The sequence below is a fragment of the Mesoplodon mirus genome, assembly GCF_964341445.2.
Source record: "Mesoplodon mirus genome assembly, chromosome: 11".
NCBI classification, from domain to species: domain Eukaryota; kingdom Metazoa; phylum Chordata; class Mammalia; order Artiodactyla; family Ziphiidae; genus Mesoplodon; species Mesoplodon mirus.
Window position 1 is genome coordinate 79,394,748 of NC_138987.1, and position 21,560 is coordinate 79,416,307.

A 21,560-nucleotide genomic window follows, 5' to 3' on the forward strand; every position below is an offset into this window, starting at 1 on the left:
GCTTTGTTGAAACCTAATGGTAGCTACTGAGGGGTAAGAATTTCCTTTGTATCATACCAAACTTGGCTTCAAATTAAGAGTATGGAACTAAAGTGGTATCATGAGTTTTTATGACACTCCTAGTCTTCTACTTAACTGTCAACTGAAGAATAATCTTTTATTTGTCATTTTGACCACCAATTAATTGTGTCAAATATCCTCATACACACTATGTTTTACGTTTTATTTATAATTTTATTATAATATATTATATAATACTATATATTGTATAATATATAGTCTTTAAATATGATACTTTATAATATATAACATGTTATACTAAACATGTAAATGAGACATAAAAGTGTGTGAGAAAATTCACCATATAATGTTATCTAATATACTGTAATATAATATGCTTATTACAGAGATTCCTAAGTCGTCCTAAGTGTTTCTCATCTTGGATACTACTTAAGAAGAATAAAGATTTGTTGAAAAATCTACAAATTAAGCTGTTAAGTCCATTATTTCCGGCCACTGCTCAGACTCACATATTAATAAAACCACATTGTACTGAAATGACGTTTATTTTGTAAAGCTCCAATATGCATTCTGAATTGTGACAAGCACATTCTGAATTTTGTTTTTGAAATGGAACTATGGCAGAAGAGCCTTAATTTGATAACCATAATAAAATCTATTAGAACCACAGTGGTGTTAACCCAGTCCGAAGGCCTAACGAGTGCATACAAATTTTGACAAATATTATAAGAAATAACAAACTTATGGCCCAAAAACTAAAAGTCTGTAACTGTTTACTTTCTTCGCAAGTGTAAAGTTAAATTGAAAATGCTATAGGTCATTTCTAGCAATCCAGCAAGAAATTATTCAGTGTGTTTTTTTTGTTGACAGATGGAATTTATGTTTATAGACATTAACTATTAGCATATATAATTATATCAGAAAAATAATCTTAGATGAAGATTCCTAAATTAGATGGCAAAGGACATTTTAAATATTTTAAAATTTCATGTCATTGTACCAAAGCCAATGCTTCAGTTTGTGGAAGCACAAGTTAAAACCCTTCAGGGGATACTTACCCTTTTCTGTTCCTTTACATACTCTATCAATTCATCTCTTGTTCTCTTCACTGCCTCTTCCACAGCCTTTTCACTTCGCTTTTGCTCTTCTATTATTGCTGCCTTAACAGTTTCCTGTTTGTGGGAGGATGAAAAAAGTCAGGGAGGTATGTGCTATGACATGTTTGTGCCCATTTTATATAAACTAAAAACCCTCTTCAGTGGGTTGAGCTCATTCTGTTCAAAGCATATCTTTAAACAGGAATAAGAACTTACAACATCTTTTGGGTTCTGTTAGAGATTCCACAGAATTCACTTTTCTAAACTGAGTGAAAGGGAAAAGAAATGGAGTAAGCCATTTATTGCAGGGAGCGCCTGACCGACTCCAATGGCTTCCTTACCAACCTTTCATTTGATGTTTACATGATTGATTGCTTTCCTGTACTTTGCACTGTCCACATAAGACTTCCAACTTGTGTTTATTCTTCCAAGAACACCCTAATGCTCTAGGCTGTTTTATTCACATTTAATTTTCCCATCATACAATAATCAAGTGTGGTCTGGGTGGTAAGATTTACAGCTAGTTTAGTTCTTCTGCCAGGTTAAGATGTTGAGAGCTGGACACCATGAATGAGAGGTAAGAATTCTACCCTGTGTGCTAATATATGAAATGAGAAATCTAGGGAAAAAGTGATATTCCCCATTTTACTGAAATAGTAATCAAGAACCCTGAGAGAGTTCAAATTTTCAGATAAAGAGAAAGAAGGCTAAAATTCTGAAAAAGAAATATGTAAGACTTCTCAAAAACCAGGAAATATTTTCTGCTAAAATAGCATTTCATGGACTGAAAGAATGCAACAAACTTCTATAACTTCCATTTGTCTACAAAGGTACCATCCTTTTTTTGAACAGGCTATCAATTAGAAAATGCCTTGAAATTTCTCACTTGTATTTCCCTTATTTTGTTATTCTTGAGGACCCTTCACTTTGTAGTGTATATATGTTTTCGTTTAGTTTTTCCCGATTAATTTCAGACACATATATATCAATACATACATATATATATATAAAATCTAAAAAATATGAAGTAGTAAGAATTTTCTATGAATATATTACTATAGAAAATTAGTAAATACATAAAAATATGAACACAAAACAAACACACACCCATACAAAATTGGGTATAAAGAGGATGGGACTTAAACTGTACATACTATTTTCTAACTCTGGCATTTTTCATTCAAAATACATTTTGAATATTTTAAAGTAATTATATATTCTTTTATGATTTTATATTCCATTACTGGGATGTATAATAATTTATTTTACTAATATTTATTCATGGATATTTTGGTTGTTTTTAATAAAGCAGTGACAAGCATCCATATATGTAACTTTGTGGTGCATATTAGATACCTCCTTAATTTCAATTCATGAGGTAGAATCATGTTGCCCAAGGGATATAATTTTTGATCTCTCTTACAGCTTTTGACATTTTGTACAATTTTTTCCCATAAGCAGCCCAAGAGAATAGCTGTTTTCTTGCAACCCTGATTACATTTAGTCTCACCAGTTTTTAAATCTTCACTTATTTCAGGGATAATCATATCTAACTTTATTCTGCATTTTAAAAGATTATGTGATATGCAGCATTTTTCATAGAAATATTAGCAATATACATATTAGCTCTTATCATTTGCTTGATTGTGTCCTCTTCCCACTTTAATATTGGTAGACTCATATTTTTTTGGATTCCCTCCCTAATATATAAAGTTAAGTCACAAATCTCAAAAGCCCTATAATAAGACTTTGACAATTGTTACTCTTTATTTTCTATCACTAAGTACATTAAGCTTTAGTTCCATTGATGAAATAATAAAATACAAAGTTGTTTTCATGATTATCTGAAAAGATTAGTCAAAAAACTATAGTATTTTTTATGTTTAATTTTTTATTGAAGCATAGTTGATTTACAATGTTTCAGGTGTATAGCCAAGTGATTCAGTTATATGTATATATATATATCTATTCTTTTTCAGATTCTTTTCCATTATGGGTTATTACAAGATATTGAATATAGTTCCCTGTTCTATACAGTAGGTCCTTATTGTTTATCTATTTTATATATAGTAGTGTATATTTGTTAATCGCAAATTCCAAATTTATGGCTCTTCCCATCCCCTCTGGTAACCGTAAGTTTTCTATGTCTGTGAGTCTATTTCTGTTTTGTAAATAAGTTCATTTGTATCATTTTTTTAGATTCCACATATAAGCGATATCATATGGTATTTGTCTTTCTCTATTTGGCTTCATACGATATGATAATCTCTAGGTCCATCCGTGTTACTGCAAATGGCATTATTTCATTTTTTTTATGGCTGAGTAATATTCCATATATGTACCACATCTTCTTTATCCATTCATCTGTTAATGGACATTTAGGTGGCTTCCATATCTTGGATATTGTAAACAGTGCTGCTATGAACACTGGGGTGCATGTACCTTTTCAAATTAGAGTTTTCTCTGGATATATGCCCAGGACTGGGATTTCTGGATCATATGGTAACTCTTTTTAGTTTTTAAGGAACCCCGCATACTGTTTTCCACAGTGGCTGCACCAATTTACATTGCCACCAACAGTGTAGGAGGGTTCCCTTTTCTCCACACCCTCTCCAGCATTTATTATTTGTAGACTTTGATAATGGCCATTCTGACTGGTGTGAGGTGATACGTCATTATGAAAATCTATAGTAATTTTTGAAAAAACATGAGGACAAAAAAAGATTATTTAAAATAAAAGCATCTATTATTATAATTTCTATTGGTTTCATACTTACTAATTTGGAATTTGAAAATTTTCAGATTTTATAAAGGCAAAAAGTAGTGCATATATTACTAAGCCCCCTGAAATAAAACACATTAATAGTTCTTCAGTGAAAGGTATGAATATTCACACTATGTGGGTAAATTAAAAGTATAAGTTTCACATTAGTTCAGGACAGGTTTTGCCAACAGCCAAGTTACAGAAATCCTTGGTTTTCAAGGGTTTTATAATTTTAAAACTACTGTAGACCTGGATTATTTGAATATAAAAGATAAATCCATATCATACTGAATATCAACCAGAATTTCTATCTAGTAAGGGTCATATAAGTAAATTTGACTAGATCTGTTTGGTTGAAGGCAAAAGGATCAATTTAAATAAAAGGGATATATCCAGAAAAAACATGAAGAGTTAGCTACTATGTTCTTCAGTTAACATTTTTTTTAGGGGGGAAGGGGCTGCGAGTTTACACTGTCTGCTCAGTCCACATTTTTGAGGATCCTCCTTTCCTAATTTTTGAGTTGAAGAAGAATATTTACAAAGAAAGTTTCCTTGATTCTCTCCTCCCTAGTTGGGAGTTAAGTGACAGTCAAGGTTGTGAAATCCATATACACACTGTATATTTAAAATAGATAACCAATGAGTACCTACGGTATAGCACAGGGAACTCTGCTCAATATTCTATAATAACCTAAGTGGGAAAATAACTTGAAAAAGAATAGATACATGTATATGTATAACTGAATCACTTTGCTGTATACCTGAAACTAACACAACACTGTTAATCAACTATACTCCAATATAAAATAAAAATGAAAAAAAATGAATAAATACTACTTGTCAATAAATATCTTTGAATATCATACAAAAGTAAAGTTTAAGGGGCTTCCCTGGTGGCTCAGTGGTTGGGAGTCTGCCTGCTGATGCAGGGGACACGGGTTTGTGCCCTGGTCCAGGAAGATCCCACATGCCACGGAGCGGCTAGGCCTGTGAGCCATGGCCACTGAGCCTGCGCGTCCGGAGCCTGTGCTCCGCAACGGGAGAGGCCACAACGGTGAGAGGCCCGCGTACCGCAAAAAAAAAAAAAAAAAAAAAAAAAGTAAAGTTTAAGCCTTCCATTTTCTAACCAGCCCAAATTATCAATTACTTAGAAATGATTAATGAATTTTGTGTGCATATTCAAGTGTGTGTAAATATCTGCCTGCATGTTTTGTTGAATTCCATGAATGAACTAAATTGTCCCTGTGAGTCATGAGAATTAGTCTAAAATAAAATATACCTCACAAGAGATGAAGATTTGCCACCAATGAGTATATCCAAACAAGACAATTCTGAAAGAACGTTTTCCGGAATATTTTAGTAATGGCCAAACCCCTGGGATGTGATATATTCTCTAGGGCAGGGTTTCTCAACCTTGGTACTACTGACAATTCCTTGCTGGGGGTGGAGGTGGGAGTCCTGTTATAAGCAGCATACTTGGCATCTGCTCACTGGATCCCCTCCAGATGAGAAGCACTGCTCTAAAATAAACAGTTTGGAGGGAAAAATATCCATTTGCATATGTGTTATGGTTTGTTAAAATATATGTTAACACTTCTCATCATATATATTTTTTTGTCTAAAAATAAATATGTGCAAGAAATCACATCCAAAGGATTATATAACTAGTTTTTAAGTGTGGAAGAAAGAGTTCTACATACTCATTTTTAAAAAATGAATGACTGGGATCAGTTTCTATACTGTTACAATTAAATATGTCATGATGAATGTCATTTAGGGCTAAAAGCTTATATAACATTTTGTTTAAGATTAAAAGATTTCTCCTCATTGCTTAAGAGTATAGTTATGCTTTATTAGTATCCATTAAATCCACCATACATTTCAGTAAAAATGGGATTGTGACTTAATAAACGGTCTGAGGTTGTTCTTTATCAGTGCGATTTAGTTAAGGATTGTAAACACAGTTAAATTATTTATGGGAAACAAATCATAGCAATCAATTTAGTTTTGATCTGTGGGCCGTAAAACACAGTATCAAAGATTTTTCTAGGGCAATAGTGCACTTATTTTTTGTTTCTATACATGACATATGCATATTATCTAATTATGTATTATTTTTAAAGTTGCACGTAGTTGTGGAAATGTACCTTAGAAAATGAGTGTCTGAATCATAAGTCAAGTCAAGCTGCTGTATGCACTTCCTGTGCATCAACAGTTAAAAAAATCAAGTGAGACTTCTATTCCTACACGAATTTATGAACTCACACTACAGCTCCATCAGTGCTTTTCACACACTGATCCAACTGCAAATGGAATTTCCACATTTCAAAATCCAAGCACTGGGCAACTGAGGAGCTTTCATCTAACTTTCAACTGGAAATAATCTGCATTGTAATGATATGTTAAATGGAAAATACTAATAGAAGAACCTGATTCTATAGATGCTTCTCAACTAATGAATATGCTCAATTAAAATCATATGCTCATTGACAGATATCAGTATTTGCCAGTACCTATTTGTGTGAAATACATTCTTAAAGATGAAATATGTAGTCTCATTACATATTAGCATTAATAAATGAGTATTTGTAACCATTTTTGATGATAGGGATACTTAATTGAACCACAATTAGCAAAATGTTATCTTCCCCAAAGAGAATTCTATTCTTCTCACTAGTAGAGCTACACTATGAAAAATTATCCTTATTATCAATACTACATTTTGAATTTCATCAATAAAAGAATTTGTGAATATCTACTTTTTCTTGGGTTAACGTAAACTCCTACATAATATTATCAATTAAGCCTCTTGGCCCATAAATGCCTGAAATATTTAATATCTGGCCCTTTACAGAAAGAGCTTGCCAATCCCTGATTTAGCTCATAATTCTGTAAATTGGCAATCTGAGCTGGGTTCAGCTGGACAGTTCTTTTGGTCTTGGCTGGGCTCTCCCATGTATCTGCAATCAACTGCTGGGTCTGATGTGGCCACTACTACTAGGATGGCCTACGGTAGGATGGCTTGTTTCTCCTTCCTGTGGGCTCCCGGCTCCTGCAGACTAGCTCGGGATTTTTCACATAGCAGCTGGGCAGAATTGTAAAAGAAGAGTGAGAGGTCTTTTAAGGTCTCTTAGATATGGGCTCAGAAATGATACAATGTTACTACAGCCACATTATATTGGCCTAAGCGAGTATGTATTAAACATTAATTCCAAAATTCTTATCTAATTGTCTATCTTCTCAATATATTCAAAGATATCAGGCATTCTATTATGTTTATCTTCTTGGAGACAAATCTCGTGGACATATCTCCAACCTGGATTGGTTGTTCTCTAGGTCTGTTACATAGCTGTCTATTCTGGGATTTCCCTCAGTCATTTTTCTAGGTCTTTCGCTACATCTCTCTTGAGCTGTTATCTTCAGCTTTCTAGATACCACTGGATCCTTTTTTCTTGGTTTACTTCTTTGTTTTGATAGAGTACCTACTCCAGGAGATTCCTGAGAAAAGGCACATGAGAACTGCTTTGGTATCTCCTTTGTCTTGAAAATGCTTTCATTCTACCCTCACACTTAATTTATAGTTTGGCTAAGTGTGAATTTCTAGGTTGGAAATCTGTTCAGTTTTCAAGGTTATTGAGGAGTCTGATTACATTCTGATTCCCCATCATTTGCACAAATTTTTTCTCTCTTATGAGAACATTTGTTAATTTTCTTTACCTTTTTCAAAAATGTAACAACAAACTTAGTTACAGGCCTACCTAGAAATTCATATCTTACAATCAAGAAAATAATGTCTTTCAGTTCTGCAAGATTTACTTTAATACTGCTACTATTATTATTATATTGTTTCCTGCATTCTATTTTCTGCTTTTTTAATTATTATTTCTCAAAATCCTATGATTCAGCTAATGAACCTCCTGAACTGACTGCCATATTTTCTGGTCTTTTCACTCCTATTTTCCATTTCTTCAATGGAATAAAATTTTTATACAATTTTTATATTTTAATAACATTTTTATAGAATTTTCTCTGGAAGACTTCTATCACTTCATCTTCTGAATCTTGTTGTTTTTTTAAACATTCTACTGTATTTTGTTTCTAATCCTTTTATTTGACTTAAAAAAAAGCATCCTCTTCCTGTTTCATACATGCAAAATCTTCTCTTACCCTTGAGGAAATTAATAAGTTTTTTAAACTTTTCATATATCCATAGAATGTTTTATTTTCTGCTTTTCATGGGAAATTACCTGTTCATACTTGACTATTTGCTCATGTTTAAAGAGTAGAGTACTAAAATGCTGAGTAACATCTCTGTGCTTGCAGTTGTGGTTTATGGACTGTGATCTTAATAGCAGAGCAATCTGGCTGGGTTGTTTCCTTGGGGCAATTTCTGATACCAATACATTTAAGTCTTTTATCTTGGGCTGACTAGATTCCTCAGAAAAGAATCTTCCAATTTCCTGTCTGGTTGTTAGTATTCTGAGAGCTGTGATGGGGAAAATGGCTAAGGTTCTCAATAAGCAGCTTTAACCTTTTCCCCTTGCTGTCCTCCCAACCCCATTTCATTACAGCATCTACACCTTCAACTGTGCTTGGTGATCCCTGGTCTAAAGACCCTCTATTTCTTTTTTTGTTTTGTTTTGTTTTTTCCAGAGAACTAATCTCAGTTTTCTGCTAGAATTGGCAGAGAATAAGTGGGAATCTAACGGTTTATTAAACAGACTTCCAAACTTTCCTTCTATTTGAAGCTTCACCTTCATTTTCACTTCTAGAGATATCTGGTGCCACCAATGAGTAAGCCTTTGGGAGTTTCTACAATGTACACTGTATATTGTACGTTGGTCTTCTCAGTCATCTCCACTTCTCATTTAGCGCTCCATTTCAGAGTTTTTATTTCAGTGAGGTTTTAGAAGGGAGTAGGTAAAACTGCTCTTTTTAACTAGATACGTGTTAGAAAAAATTATGAAACTTTTTTACTTTGAAATAATTTTAGATTTACCAAAAACTTGCAATGATAGTACAAGGGTTCTCATATGCCCTTAATCCAGCTTCTTCTCTTATTAACATCTTACATAATTATGGTACATTTATCAAGCTAAGAAATAGTATCATATAGTAATATTAAACAGATTACAGATTTTATTTGTATTACATCAGTTTTTCCAATAATGCCTTTTTTTCTGTTCCATGATTAAACCAGGGCAGAACATTGCATTCACACATTATGTCTCATTAGTCTCCTCCAATCTATGGTAGTTTCTCACTCTTCCTTATTATATTGACACTGTTGAGTACTTTTCAGGTATTTTGAAGAAATTTGGATTTGCCTTTTTTTTTCCCTTATGATTAGACTGGGGTTATGAATTTTGGAGAAGAATACCATAAAGGTGAAGAATGACTCTCATTGTATCATATCAGGGGCAACATGGCATTAAACATAATTTATCACTGGCAATGTTAACTTTGGTCATTTGGTTAAAGGGCTATCTGCCAGGTGTCTCTAACATAAAGTTAATATTTTTCCCCTTTCTATAATCTGTTCATTAGATATGAACAACTAAGTCCAGTCAACACTCAAGGGGAGGGAAACTGGACTCCATCTACTGGGAGGGGAGTATTTACATTTATTTTTTAGAGATAAATGAATATTTTTAAACTACAGATACAGTTTCTTCTGCAGCTACAGAACTATTTAGCATTTCTAATTCTTCTTGTATCAGATCTGGGATTTATATTTTTCTTGGTACTCTTTCATTTCATCTAAGCTTTACAGTTGATTGGTATTGTTATTTATATTGCTATATCATCTCTAAAATTTTTATAGGACTACATTATCCTAAATAAAGATTCATTCCTCTGATAATGTTCATTAATAACATTCCCCTTTCGTCCATTAATCTTGTGAAAGATTTGTGAATTTTATGTCTTTAAAAAATGACAGCTTAGTATTTGTAAACTTTCTAATCTATGTCATGCATTTTGTCATAACCTTTATTATTGTTTTCCTTCTATCTCCTTTGGATAATTCTATTCTTTCTTGTCTAACTTCATTAATAAATTGGAAGTGTTATTAGCTCATTATTTTGCAGTCTTTGCTACTTTCTAATTTAAATATTTAAGGCTATGATTTTCCTCTGAAGTAACACTATAGATGCTTCTCACAGCTTTTTTTTTTTTTTGCTTTATAACAAACGTAATCAGTTATACATATACATATGTTCCCATATCCCCTCCCTTTTGCGTCTCCCTCCCACCCTCCCTATCCCACCCTTCCAGGCGGTCACAAAGCACCGAGCTGATCTCCCTGTGCTATGCGGCTGCTTCCCACTAGCTATCTACCTTACGTTTGGTAGTGTATATATGTCCATGCCACTCTTTCACTTTGTCACAGCTTACACTTCCCCCTCCCCATATCCTCAAGTCCATTCTCTAGTAGGTCTGTGTCTTTATTCCTGTCTTACCCCTATGTTCTTCATGACATTTTTTTTTCTTAAATTCCATATATATGTGTCAGCATACAGTATTTGTCTTTCTCTTTCTGACTTACTTCACTCGGTATGACAGACTCTAGGTCCATCCACCTCATTACAAATAGCTCAATTTCGTTTCTTTCTATGGCTGAGTAATATTCCATTGTATATATGTGCCACATCTTCTTTACCCATTCATCCGATGATGGACACTTAGGTTGTTTCCATCTCCGGGCTATTATAAATAGGGCTGCTATGAACATTTTGGTACATGTCTCTTTTTGAATTATGGTTTTCTCAGGGTATATGCCCAATAGTGGGATTGCTGGGTCACATGGTAGTTCTATTTGTAGTTTTTTAAGGAACCTCCATACTGTTCTCCATAGTGGCTGTACCAATTCACATTCCCACCAGCAGTGCAAGAGTGTTCCCTTTTTTCCACACCCTCTCCAGCATTTATTGTTTCTAGATTTTTTGATGATGGCCATTCTGACTGGTGTGAGATGATATCTCATTGTAGTTTTGATTTGCATTTCTCTAATGAGTAAAGATGTTGAGCATCCTTTCATGTGTTTGTTGGCAGTCTGTATATCTTCTGTGGAGAAATGTCTATGTAGGTCTTCTGCCCATTTTTAGGATTGGGTTGTTTGTTTTTCTGCTATTGAGCTGCATGAGCTGCTTATAAATTTTGGAGATTAATCCTTTGTCAGTTGCTTCATTTGCAAATATTTTCTCCCATTCTGAGGGTTGTCTTTTCGTCTTGTTTATGGTTTCCTTTGCTGTGCAAAAGCTTTTAAGTTTCATTAGGTCCCATGTGTTTATTTTTGTCTTTATTTCCATTTCTCTAGGAGGTGGGTCCAAAAGGATCTTGCTGTGATTTATGTCATAGAGTGTTCTGCCTATGGTTTCCTCTAAGAGTTTGATAGTGTCTGGCCTTACATTTAGGTCTTTAATCCATTTTGAGCTTATTTTTGTGTATGGTGTTAGGGAGTGATCTAATCTCATACTTCTACATGTCCCTATCCAGTTTTCCCATCACCATTTATTGAAGAGACTGTCCTTTCTCCACTGTACATTCCAGCCTCCTTTATCAAAGATAAGTGACCATATGTCCGTGGGTTTATCTCTGGGCTTTCTATCCTGTTCCATTGATCTATCTTTCTGTTTTTGTGCCAGTACCATACAGTCTTGATTACTGTAGCTTTGTAGTATACTCTGAAGTCAGGGAGCCTGATTCCTCCAGCTCCGTTTTTCATTCTCAAGATTGCTTTGGTTATTCGGGGTCTTTTGTGTTTCCATACAAACTGAAATTTTGTGTTCTAGTTCTGTGAAAAATGCCAGTGGTAGTTTGATAGGGATTGCATTGAATCTGTAGATTGCTTTGGGTAGTAGACTCATTTTCACAATGTTGATTCTTCCAATCCAAGAACATGGTATATCTCTCCATCTATTTGTATCATCTTTAATTTCTTTCATCAGTGTCTTATAATTTTCTGCATACAGGTCTCTTGTCTCCTTACGTAGGTTTATTCCTAGATATTTTATTCTTTTTGTTGCAATGGTAAATGGGAGTGTTTCCTTGATTTCACTTTCAGATTTTTCATCATTAGTATATAGGAGTGCCAGACATTTCTGTGCATTAATTTTGTATCCTGCAACTTTACCAAATTCATTGATTAGCTCTAGTAGTTTTCTGGTAGCATCTTTAGGATTCTCTATGTATAGTATCATGTCATCTGCAAACAGCGACAGCTTTACTTCTTCTTATCCGATTTGGATTCCTTTTATTTCCTTTTCTTCTCTGATTGCTGTGGCTAAAACTTCCAAAACTATGTTGAATAAGAGTGGTGAGAGTGGGCACCCTTGCCTTGTTCCTGATCTTAGTGGAAATGGTTTCAGTTTTTCACCATTGAGGACAATGCTGGCTGTGGGTTTGTCATATATAGCCTTTATTATATTGAGGAAAGTTCCCTCTATGCCTACTTTCTGCAGGGTTTTTATCATAAATGGTTGTTGACTTTTGTTGAAACCTTTCTCTGCATCTATTGAGATTATCATATGGTTTTTCTCCTTCAGTTTGTTAATATGGTGTATCACATTGATTGATTTGCATATATTGAAGAATCCTTGCATTCCTGGAATAAATCCCACTTGATCATGGTGTATGATCCTTTTAACGTGCTGTTGGATTCTGTTTGCTAGTATTTTGTTAAGGATTTTTGCATCTATGTTCATCAGCGATATTGGCCTGTAGATTTCTTTCTTTGTGACATCCTTGTCTGGTTTTGGTATCAAGGTGATGGTGGCCTCGTAGAATGAGTTTCGGAGTGTTCCTCCCTCTGCTATATTTTGGAAGAGTTTGAGAAGGATAGGTGTTAGCTCTTCTCTAAATGCTTGATAGAATTCGCCTGTGAAGCCATCTGGTCCTGGGCTTTTGTTTGTTGCAAGATTTTTAATCACAGTTTCAATTTCAGTGCTTGTGATGGGTCTGTTCATATTTTCTATTTCTTCCTGATTCAGTCTTGGAAAGTTGTGCATTTTTAAGAATTTGTCCATTTCTTCCAGGTTGTCCATTTTATTGGCATAGAGTTGCTTGTAGTAATCTCTGAAGATCTTTTGTATTTCTGCAGTGTCAGTTGTTACTTCTCCTTTTTCATTTCTAATTCTATTGATTTGAGTCTTCTCCCTTTTTTTCTTGATGAGTCTGGCTAATGGTTTATCAATTTTGTTTATCTTCTCAAAGAACCAGCTTTTAGTTTTATTGATCTTTGCTATCGTTTCCTTCATTTCTTTTTCATTTATTTCTGATCTGATTTTTATGATTTCTTTCCTTCTGCTAACTTTGGGATGTTTTTGTTCTTCTTTCTCTAATTGCTTTAGGTGCAAGGTTAGGTTGTTTATTCGAGATGTTTCCTGTTTCTTAAGGTGGGATTGTATTGCTATAAACTTCCCTCTTAGAACTGCTTTTGCTGCATCCCATAGGTTTTGGGTCGTTGTGTCTCCATTGTCATTTGTTTCTAGGTATTTTTTAATTTCCTCTTTGATTTCTTCAGTGATCACTTCGTTATTAAGTAGTGTATTGTTTAGCCTCCATGTGTTTGTATTTTTTACAGCTCTTTTTCTGTAATTGATATCTAGTCTCATAGCATTGTGATCGGAAAAGATACTTGATACAATTTCAATTTTCTTAAATTTACCAAGTCTTGATTTGTGACCCAAGATATGATCTATCCTGGAGAATCTTCCATGAGCACTTGAGAAAAATGTGTATTCTGTTGTTTTTGGATGGAATGTCCTATAAATATCAATTAAGTCCATCTTGTTTAATGTATCATTTAAAGCTTGTGTTTCCTTATTTATTTTCATTTTGGATGATCTGTCCATTGGTGAAAGTGGGGTGTTAAAGTCCCCTAATATGATTGTGATACTGTCGATTTCTCCTTTTATGGCTGTTAGTATTTGCCTTATGTATTGAGGTGCTCCTATGTTGGGTCCATAAATATTTACAATTGTTATATCTTCTTCTTGGATCGATCCCTTGATCATTATGTAGTGTCCTTCTTTGTCTCTTCTAATAGTCTTTATTTTAAAGTCTATTTTGTCTGATATGAGAATTGCTACTCCAGCTTTCTTTTGGTTTCCATTTGCATGGAATATCTTTTTCCATCCCCTTACTTTCAGTCTGTATGTGTCTCTAGGTCTGAAGTGGGTCTCTTGTAGACAGCACATATATGGGTCTTGTTTTTGTATCCATTCAGCCAATCTGTGTCTTTTGGTGGGAGCATTTAGTCCATTTACATTTAAGGTAATTATCGATATGTACGTTCCTATTCCCATTTTCTTAATTGTTTTAGGTTCGTTATTGTAGGTCTTTTCCTTCTGTTGTGTTTCTTGCCTAGAGAAGTTCCTTTAGCATTTGTTGTAAAGCTGGTTTGGTGGTGCTGAACTCTCTCAGTTTTTGCTTGTCTGTAGACGTTTTAATTTCTCCATCAAATCTGAATGAGATCCTTGCTGGGTAGAGTAATCTTGGTTGCAGGTTTTTCTCCTTCATCACTTTAATTATGTCCTGCCACTCCCCTCTGGCTTGTAGAGTTTCTGCTGAGAGATCAGCTGTTATCCTGATGGGGATGCCCTTGTGTGTTATTTGTTGTTTTTGCCTTGCTGCTTTTAATATGATTTCTTTGTGTTTAATTTTTGACAGTTTGATTAATATGTGTCTTGGCGTATTTCTCCTTGGATTTATTCTGTATGGGACTCTCTGTGCCTCCTGGACTTGATTAACTATTTCCTTTCCCATATTAGGGAAGTTTTCAAGTATAATCTCTTCAAATATTTTCTCAGTCCCTTTCTTTTTCTCTTCTTCTTCTGGAACCCCTATAATTCGAATGTTGGTGCGTTTAATGTTGTCCCAGAGGTCTCTGAGACTGTCCTCTGTTCTTTTCATTCTTTTTTCTTTATTTTGCTCTGCATCAGTTATTTGCACTATTTTATCTTCCACCTCAATTATCCGTTCTTCTGCCTCAGTTATTCTGCTATTGATTCCATCTAGAGTATTTTTTATTTCATTTATTGTGTTTTTAATCGATGCTTGATTCATCTTTAGTTCTTCTAGGTCCTTGTTAACTGTTTCTTGCATTTTGTCTATTCTATTTCCAAGATTTTGGATCTTGGAAATAGAATCTTGGGTCATCTTTACTATCATTATTCTGAATTCTTTTTCAGGTAGACTGCCTATTACCTCTTCATTTGTTAGGTCTGGTGGGTTTTTATCTTGCTCCTTCTCCTGCTGTGTTTTTTTCTGTCTTCTCATTTTGCTTATGTTACTGTGTTTGGGGTCTCCTTTTTACAGCCTGCAGGTTCATAGTTCCCGTTGTTTTTGGTGTCTGTCCCCAGTGGCTAAGGTTGGTTTAGTGGGTTGTGTAGGCTTCCTGGTGGAGGGGACTAGTGCCTGTGTTCTGGTGGATGAGGCTGGATCTTGTCTTTCTGGTGGCCAGGTCCACGTCTGGTGGTGTGTTTTGGGGTGTCTGCGGACTTTTTATGATTTTAGGCAGCCTCTCTGCTAATGGGTGGCGTTGTGTTCCTGTCTTGCTAGTTGTTTGGCATAGTGTGTCCAGCACTGTAGCTTGCTGGTCGTTGAGTGAAGCTGGGTGCTGGTGTTGAGATGGAGATCTCTGGAAGACTTTCGCCGTTTGATATTATGTGGAGCTGGGAGGTCTCTTGTGGACCAGTGTCCTGAAGTTGGTTCTCCCACCTCAGAGGCACAGCACTGACTCCTGGCTCCTCAATTTGGGATGATGTGTTGTCTCTTCATGTATTCCGCAGATGCAGGGTACATCAAGTTGATTGTGGAGCTTTAATCCGCTGCTTCTGAGGCTGCTGGGAGAGGTTTCCCTTTCTCTTCTTTGTTCTCACAGCTCCTGGTTCTCAGCTTTGGTTTTGGCCCCGCCTCTGCGTGTAGGTCGCCGGAGGGCGTCTGTTCTTCGCTCAGACAGGACAGGGTTAAAGGAGCAGCCTCTTCGGGGACTCTGGCTCACTCAGGTCGGGCGGGAGGGAGGGGCACGGAGTGTGGGGCGAGCCTGCAGCGGCAGAGGCCGGCATGACGTTGCACCAGCCCGAGGCGTGCCGTGCGTTCTCCCAGGGAAGCCGCCCCTGGATCCCGGGACCCCGGCAGTGGCGGGCTGCACAGGCTCCCGGAAGGGCGGTGTGGACAGTGATCTGCGCTCGCACACAGGCTTCTTGGCGGCGGCAGCAGCAGCCCCAGCGTCCCATGCCCGTCTCTGGGCTCCGCGCTTTCAGCCGCGACTCGCGCCCCTCTGTGGAGCTCCTTTAAGCAGCACTCTTAATCCCCTCTCCTCGCGCACCAGGAAACCAAGAGGGAAGAAAAAGTCTCTTGCCTCTTCGGCAGCTCCAGAGTTTTCCCGGACTCCTTCCCGGGTAGCTGTGGCACATTAGCCCCCTTCAGGCTGAGTTCTCGCTGCCAGCCCCAGTCCTCTCCCTGCACTCTGACCAAGCCCGAGGAGCCTCGGCTTCCAGCGCCGCCCGCCCCGGCGGGCGAGCAGACAAGCCTCTTGGGCTGGTGAGTGCCACTCGGCACCGATCCTCTGTGTGGGAATCTCTCCGCTTTGCCCTACCCAGATACGTGGGGAGTTTCTTTCCTTTTGGGAGGTCTGGGGTCTTCTGCCAGCATTCAGTAGGTGTTCTGTAGGAGTTGTTCCACGTGTAGCTGTATTTCTGGTGTATCCGTGGGGAGGAAGGTGATCTCCGCGTCTTACTCTTCCGCCATCTTTCTCATTCATCTCGCAACTCCACAGCTTTTTAAGTAAATAAGTATTTTAAAAATGACTGCAATTTTTCCTTTGTGCTTAGCTTTCTTTTTAAATTTCATACACAGTGAAATGCACAAACTTTAAGTGTATCACTCAGTGGATATTTACATACATATACACCCATTTACTCACTACCCAGATCAAGAAAAAGAACACTTAAATGCCACAGAAAGTTCTCTCATGCTTCTCCCCATCATAGACAACCACTATTGTAATTTCTATCCCCATAGGTTACTTTTTCTTGTTCTTAAAGCTCATAAAATTTGAATCACACCATATTTATGCTTTTGTGACAAAATTTTATTCAACACAAAATTTCTGAGATTCATCCATATTGTAGAGTGTATCATTAGTTTGTCTTTTAATTTTGGTGTAGTGTTCCAAACAATACACCACAACTTATTCATCCATTCTACCAATAACGGATATTTGGAGAGTTTCTGTTTGGGATTATTATGAAGAAATCTCCTTTTATCATTCCTTTACACATGTTTTAGTGGGCATAAGAATTAATTTCTGTTGAGTGCATACATAATTGTGGAAATGGTGGGTGCCAGAGTATACATGTGTTGAGCTACTTAGTAAATACTGCAACACACTTTTAAAATGTAGGAAAATTTACACTCCTACCAAAAAAGCATCAGAGGTCCAGTTGATCCACATCATTGTCAATACCTGGTATTTTGTTAGTCCCTTTAATTATATCCATACCCAGGGCAGTGGTATACTGGTATCTCTTTGTGACTTTAATTCATATTTCCTGCATGAATAATGATATTGAGCACCTTTTCATATGCTTATTGGCCATTTTTACATGTTGGTTTGTAAGGGCCTTTATTCCTAGGTTGTGGCTTTATTCCAAAATGTAAGGCCTTTCAGGGATTCTCAAATGAAAGCCATTGATTTATCAAAACACTTCTACCTTTGCAAGACTTTACTTACAACCCTTACTTCCCGAAAGTACCTGGTCAGCTATTTAACCTCTCAGCTGTTCCTTTTTGTTGCTGGATTTTAAGAGTCTTGCACTCTGCGTATGCAATTTAAGATTTGGCCAAGGACTTGGGGGTAATTTGAACACAGATTTTTGTTGTTCAGAGAGTTTGTTCTGAAAATATGCCTCTTGGCAGGCGTGAATTTTGCCTCCTGCCTCATTGGCCCTATAAGACTTTTTCTGCTTTTGAGTTTTAATTCTGCATGCTGCCAAATAGAAAACGCTTTTAAGACTGAATGCAGGGAGGAACTTCAAGATGGCGGAAGAGTAAGATGCAGAGATCACCTTCCTCTCCACAAATACATCAGAAATACATCTACATGTGGAACAGCTCCTACAGAACACCTACTGAACGCTGGCAGAAGACCTGAGACCTCCCAAAAGGCAAGAAACTCCCCACGTACCTGGGTAGGGCAAAAGAAAAAAGGAAAAACAGAGTCAAAAGAATAGGGATGGGACCTGCACCAGTGGGAGGGAGCTGTGAAGGAGGAAAGGTTTCCATACACTAGGAAGCCCCTCTGCGGGCGGAGACTGTGGGTGGCAGGGGGGGAAGCTTCAGAGCCACAGAGGAGAGTGCAGCAACAGGGATGTGGAGGGCAAAGCGGAGAGATTCCCGCACAGAGGATCGGTGCCGACCGGCAGTCACCAGCCCGAGAGGCTTGTCTGCTCACCCGCCAGGGTGGGCGGGGCTGGGAGCTGAGGCTCGGGCTTCAGTTGAATCGCAGTTGAGAGGACTGGCGGCGTGAACACAGCCTGAAGGGGGCTATTGCACCACAGCTAGCCGGGAGGGAGTCTGGGAAAAAGTCTGGAGCTGCCGAAGAGGCAAGGGACTTTTTCTTGCCTCTTTGTTTCCTGGTGAGCGAGGAGAGGGGATTTAAGAGCGCTGCTTAAAGGAGCTCCAGAGATGGGCGCGAGAAGCAGCTATCAGCGCGGACCACAGAGACGTGCATGAAATGCTGAGGCTGCTGCTGCCGCCACCAAGAAGCCTGTGTGCAAGCACAGGTCACTGTCCATACCTCCGCTCCCGGGAGCCTAGGCAGCCTGACATAGCCAGGGTCCCGTGATCCATGGACAACCTCCCTGAGAGAACACACAGTGCGCCTCAGGCTGGTGCAAGGTCACGCCGGCCTCTGCCGCCGCAGGATGGCCCCGGATCCGTACCCCTCCCTCCCTGCGGCCTGAATGAGCCAGAGCCCCCGAATCAGCTGCTCCTTTAACCCCGTCCTGTCTGAGCGAAGAACAGAAGCCCTAGTACGACCTACATGCAGAGGCGGGGCCAAATACAAAGCTGAACCCCAGGAGCTGTGTGAACAAAGAAGAGAAAGGGAAATCCCTCCCAGCACCCTCAGGAGCAGAGGATTAAATCTCCACAATCAACTTGATGTACCCTTCATCTGTGGAACACCTGAGTAGACAATGAAATATCCCAAATTGAGGAGGTGGATTTTGGGAGCAAAGATATATATATTTTTTTTCCATTTTTCTCTTTTTGTAAGTGTGTATGTGTATGCTTCTGTGTGTGATTTGTCTATATAGCTTTGCTTGTACCATTAGTCCTAGGGTCCTGTCTGTATGCTTTTTTTTCTTTTACTTAAAAAATTTTTTTCTTAATAATTATTTTTTATTTTATTAACTTTATTTTAATTTACTTTATTTTATTATATTTTATCCTCTTTCTTTTCTTCCTTCCTTCCTTCCTTCCTTCATTTCTTTCCTTCTATTTTTTTCTCCCTTTTATTCTGAGCCGTGTGGATGAAAGGCTCTTGGTGCTCCAGGAGGCACCAGGGCTGTGCCACTGAGGTGGGAGAGCCAAGTTCAGGACACTGGTCAACAAGAGACCTCCCAGCTCCATGTAATATCAAATTGTGAAAATCTCCCAGAGATCTCCATATCAATGCCAAGACCCAGCTTCACTCAAATACCAGCAAGCTACAGTGCAGGACACGCTATGCCAAACAACTAGCAGGACAGGAATACAACCCCATCCATTAGCAGAGAGGCTGCGGAAAATCATAAGAAGGCCATAGACACTCCAAAACACACCACCACACATGGACATGCCAACGAGAAAGACAAGATCCAGCCTCATCCAACAGAACACAGGCACTAGTCCCGTCCACCAGGAAGCCTACACAACCCACTGAACCAACCTTAGCCACTGGGAACGGACAACATAAACAACGGGAACTACGAACCTGCAGCCTGCAAAAAGGAGACCCCAAACACAGTAAGTTAAGCAAAATGAGAAGACAGAGACACAGCAGATGAAGGAGCAAGATAAAAACCCACCAGACCTAACAAATGAAGAGAAAATAGGCAGTCTACATGAAAAAGAATTCAGAATAATGATAGTAAACATGACCCAAAATCTTGGAAATAGAATGGAGAAAATACAAGAAACATTTAACAAGGACCTAAAAGAACTAAAGAGCAAACAAACAATCATGAACAACACAATAAATGAAATTAAAAATTCTCTAGAAGGGATCAACAGCAGAATAACTGAGGCAGAGGAACGGATAAGTGACCTGGAAGATAAAAGAGTGGAAATAACTACTGCAGAGCAGAATACAGAAAAAAGAATGAAAAGGACTGAGGACAGTTCAGAGACCTCTGGGACAACATTAAAAGCATCACATTTGAATTATATGGTTCCCAGAAGAAGAAGAGAAAAAGAAAGGGACTGAGAAAATATTTGAAGAGATTACAGTTGAAAACTTCCCTAATATAGGAAAGTAAATAGTTAATCAAGTCCAGGAAGCACAGAGAGTCCCATACAGGATAAATCCAAGGAGAAACACACCAAGACACATATTAATCAAACTATCAAAAATTAAATACAAAGAAAACATATTAAAAGCAGCAAGGGAAAAACAACATAGCACACAAGGGAATCCCCATAAGGTTAACAGCTGATCTCTCAGCAGAAACTCTGCAAGCCAGAAGGGAATGGCAGGACATATTTAAAGTGATGAAGGAGAAAAACCTGCAACCAAGATTACTCTACCCAGCAAGGATCTCATTCACATTTGATGGAGAAATTAAAAGCTTTACAGACAAGCAAAAGCTAAAAGAATTCAGCACCACCAAACCAGCTTTACAACAAATGCTAAAGGAACTTCTCTAAGCAGGAAACAGAAGAGAAGGAAAAGACCTACAATAACAAACCCAAAACAATTAAGAAAATGGTAATAGGAACATATATACATACATATATCGAACATACATATCGATAACTAACTTAAATGTAGGTGGATTAAATGCTCCAACCAAAAGACATAGACTGGTTGAATGGATACAAAAACAAGACCCGTATAGATGCTGTCTACAAGAGACCTACTTCAGACATAGGAACACATACAGACTGAAAGTGAGGGGATGGAAAAAGATATTCCATGCAAATGGAAATCAAAAGAAAGTGGGAGTAGCCATTCTCGTATCAGAGAAAATAGACTTTAAAATAAAGACTGTTAAAAGAAACAAAGAAGGACACTACATCATGATCAAGGGATCGATCCAAGAAGATATAACAATTGTAAATATTTATGCACCCGAAGTAGGAACACCTCAATACATAAGGCAAATACTAACAGACATAAAAGGGGAGATTGACAGTAACACAATCATAGAAGGGGACTTTAACACCCCACTTTCACGAATGGAGAGATCATCCAAAATGAAAATAAGTAAGGAAACAAAGCTTTAAATCATACATTAAATAAGATGGACTTAATTGATATTTATAGGACAATCCATCCAAAAATGACAAAATACACATTCTTTTCAAGTGCTCATGGAACATTCTCCAGGATAGATCATATCTTGGGTCACAAATCAAGCCTTGCTAAATTTAAGAAAATGAAATCATATCAAGTATCTTTTCTGACCACA

The 21,560-nt window shown here is 37.4% G+C and overlaps 1 protein-coding gene across 4 annotated transcripts in view; it reads right to left on the minus strand.

Moving 5' to 3' along the window:
* Nucleotides 1-21,560, minus strand: part of CCDC91 (coiled-coil domain containing 91) — a 401,471-nt gene that overhangs the window by 53,518 nt on the left and 326,393 nt on the right. For all 4 annotated transcript variants that reach the window (XM_082636831.1, XM_082636829.1, XM_082636828.1 and 1 more), the window contains one exon: nucleotides 1,080-1,193. In XM_082636831.1, coding sequence (XP_082492957.1) covers nucleotides 1,080-1,193 — 114 coding nt within the window. The remainder of the gene's footprint in view (nucleotides 1-1,079; nucleotides 1,194-21,560) is intronic.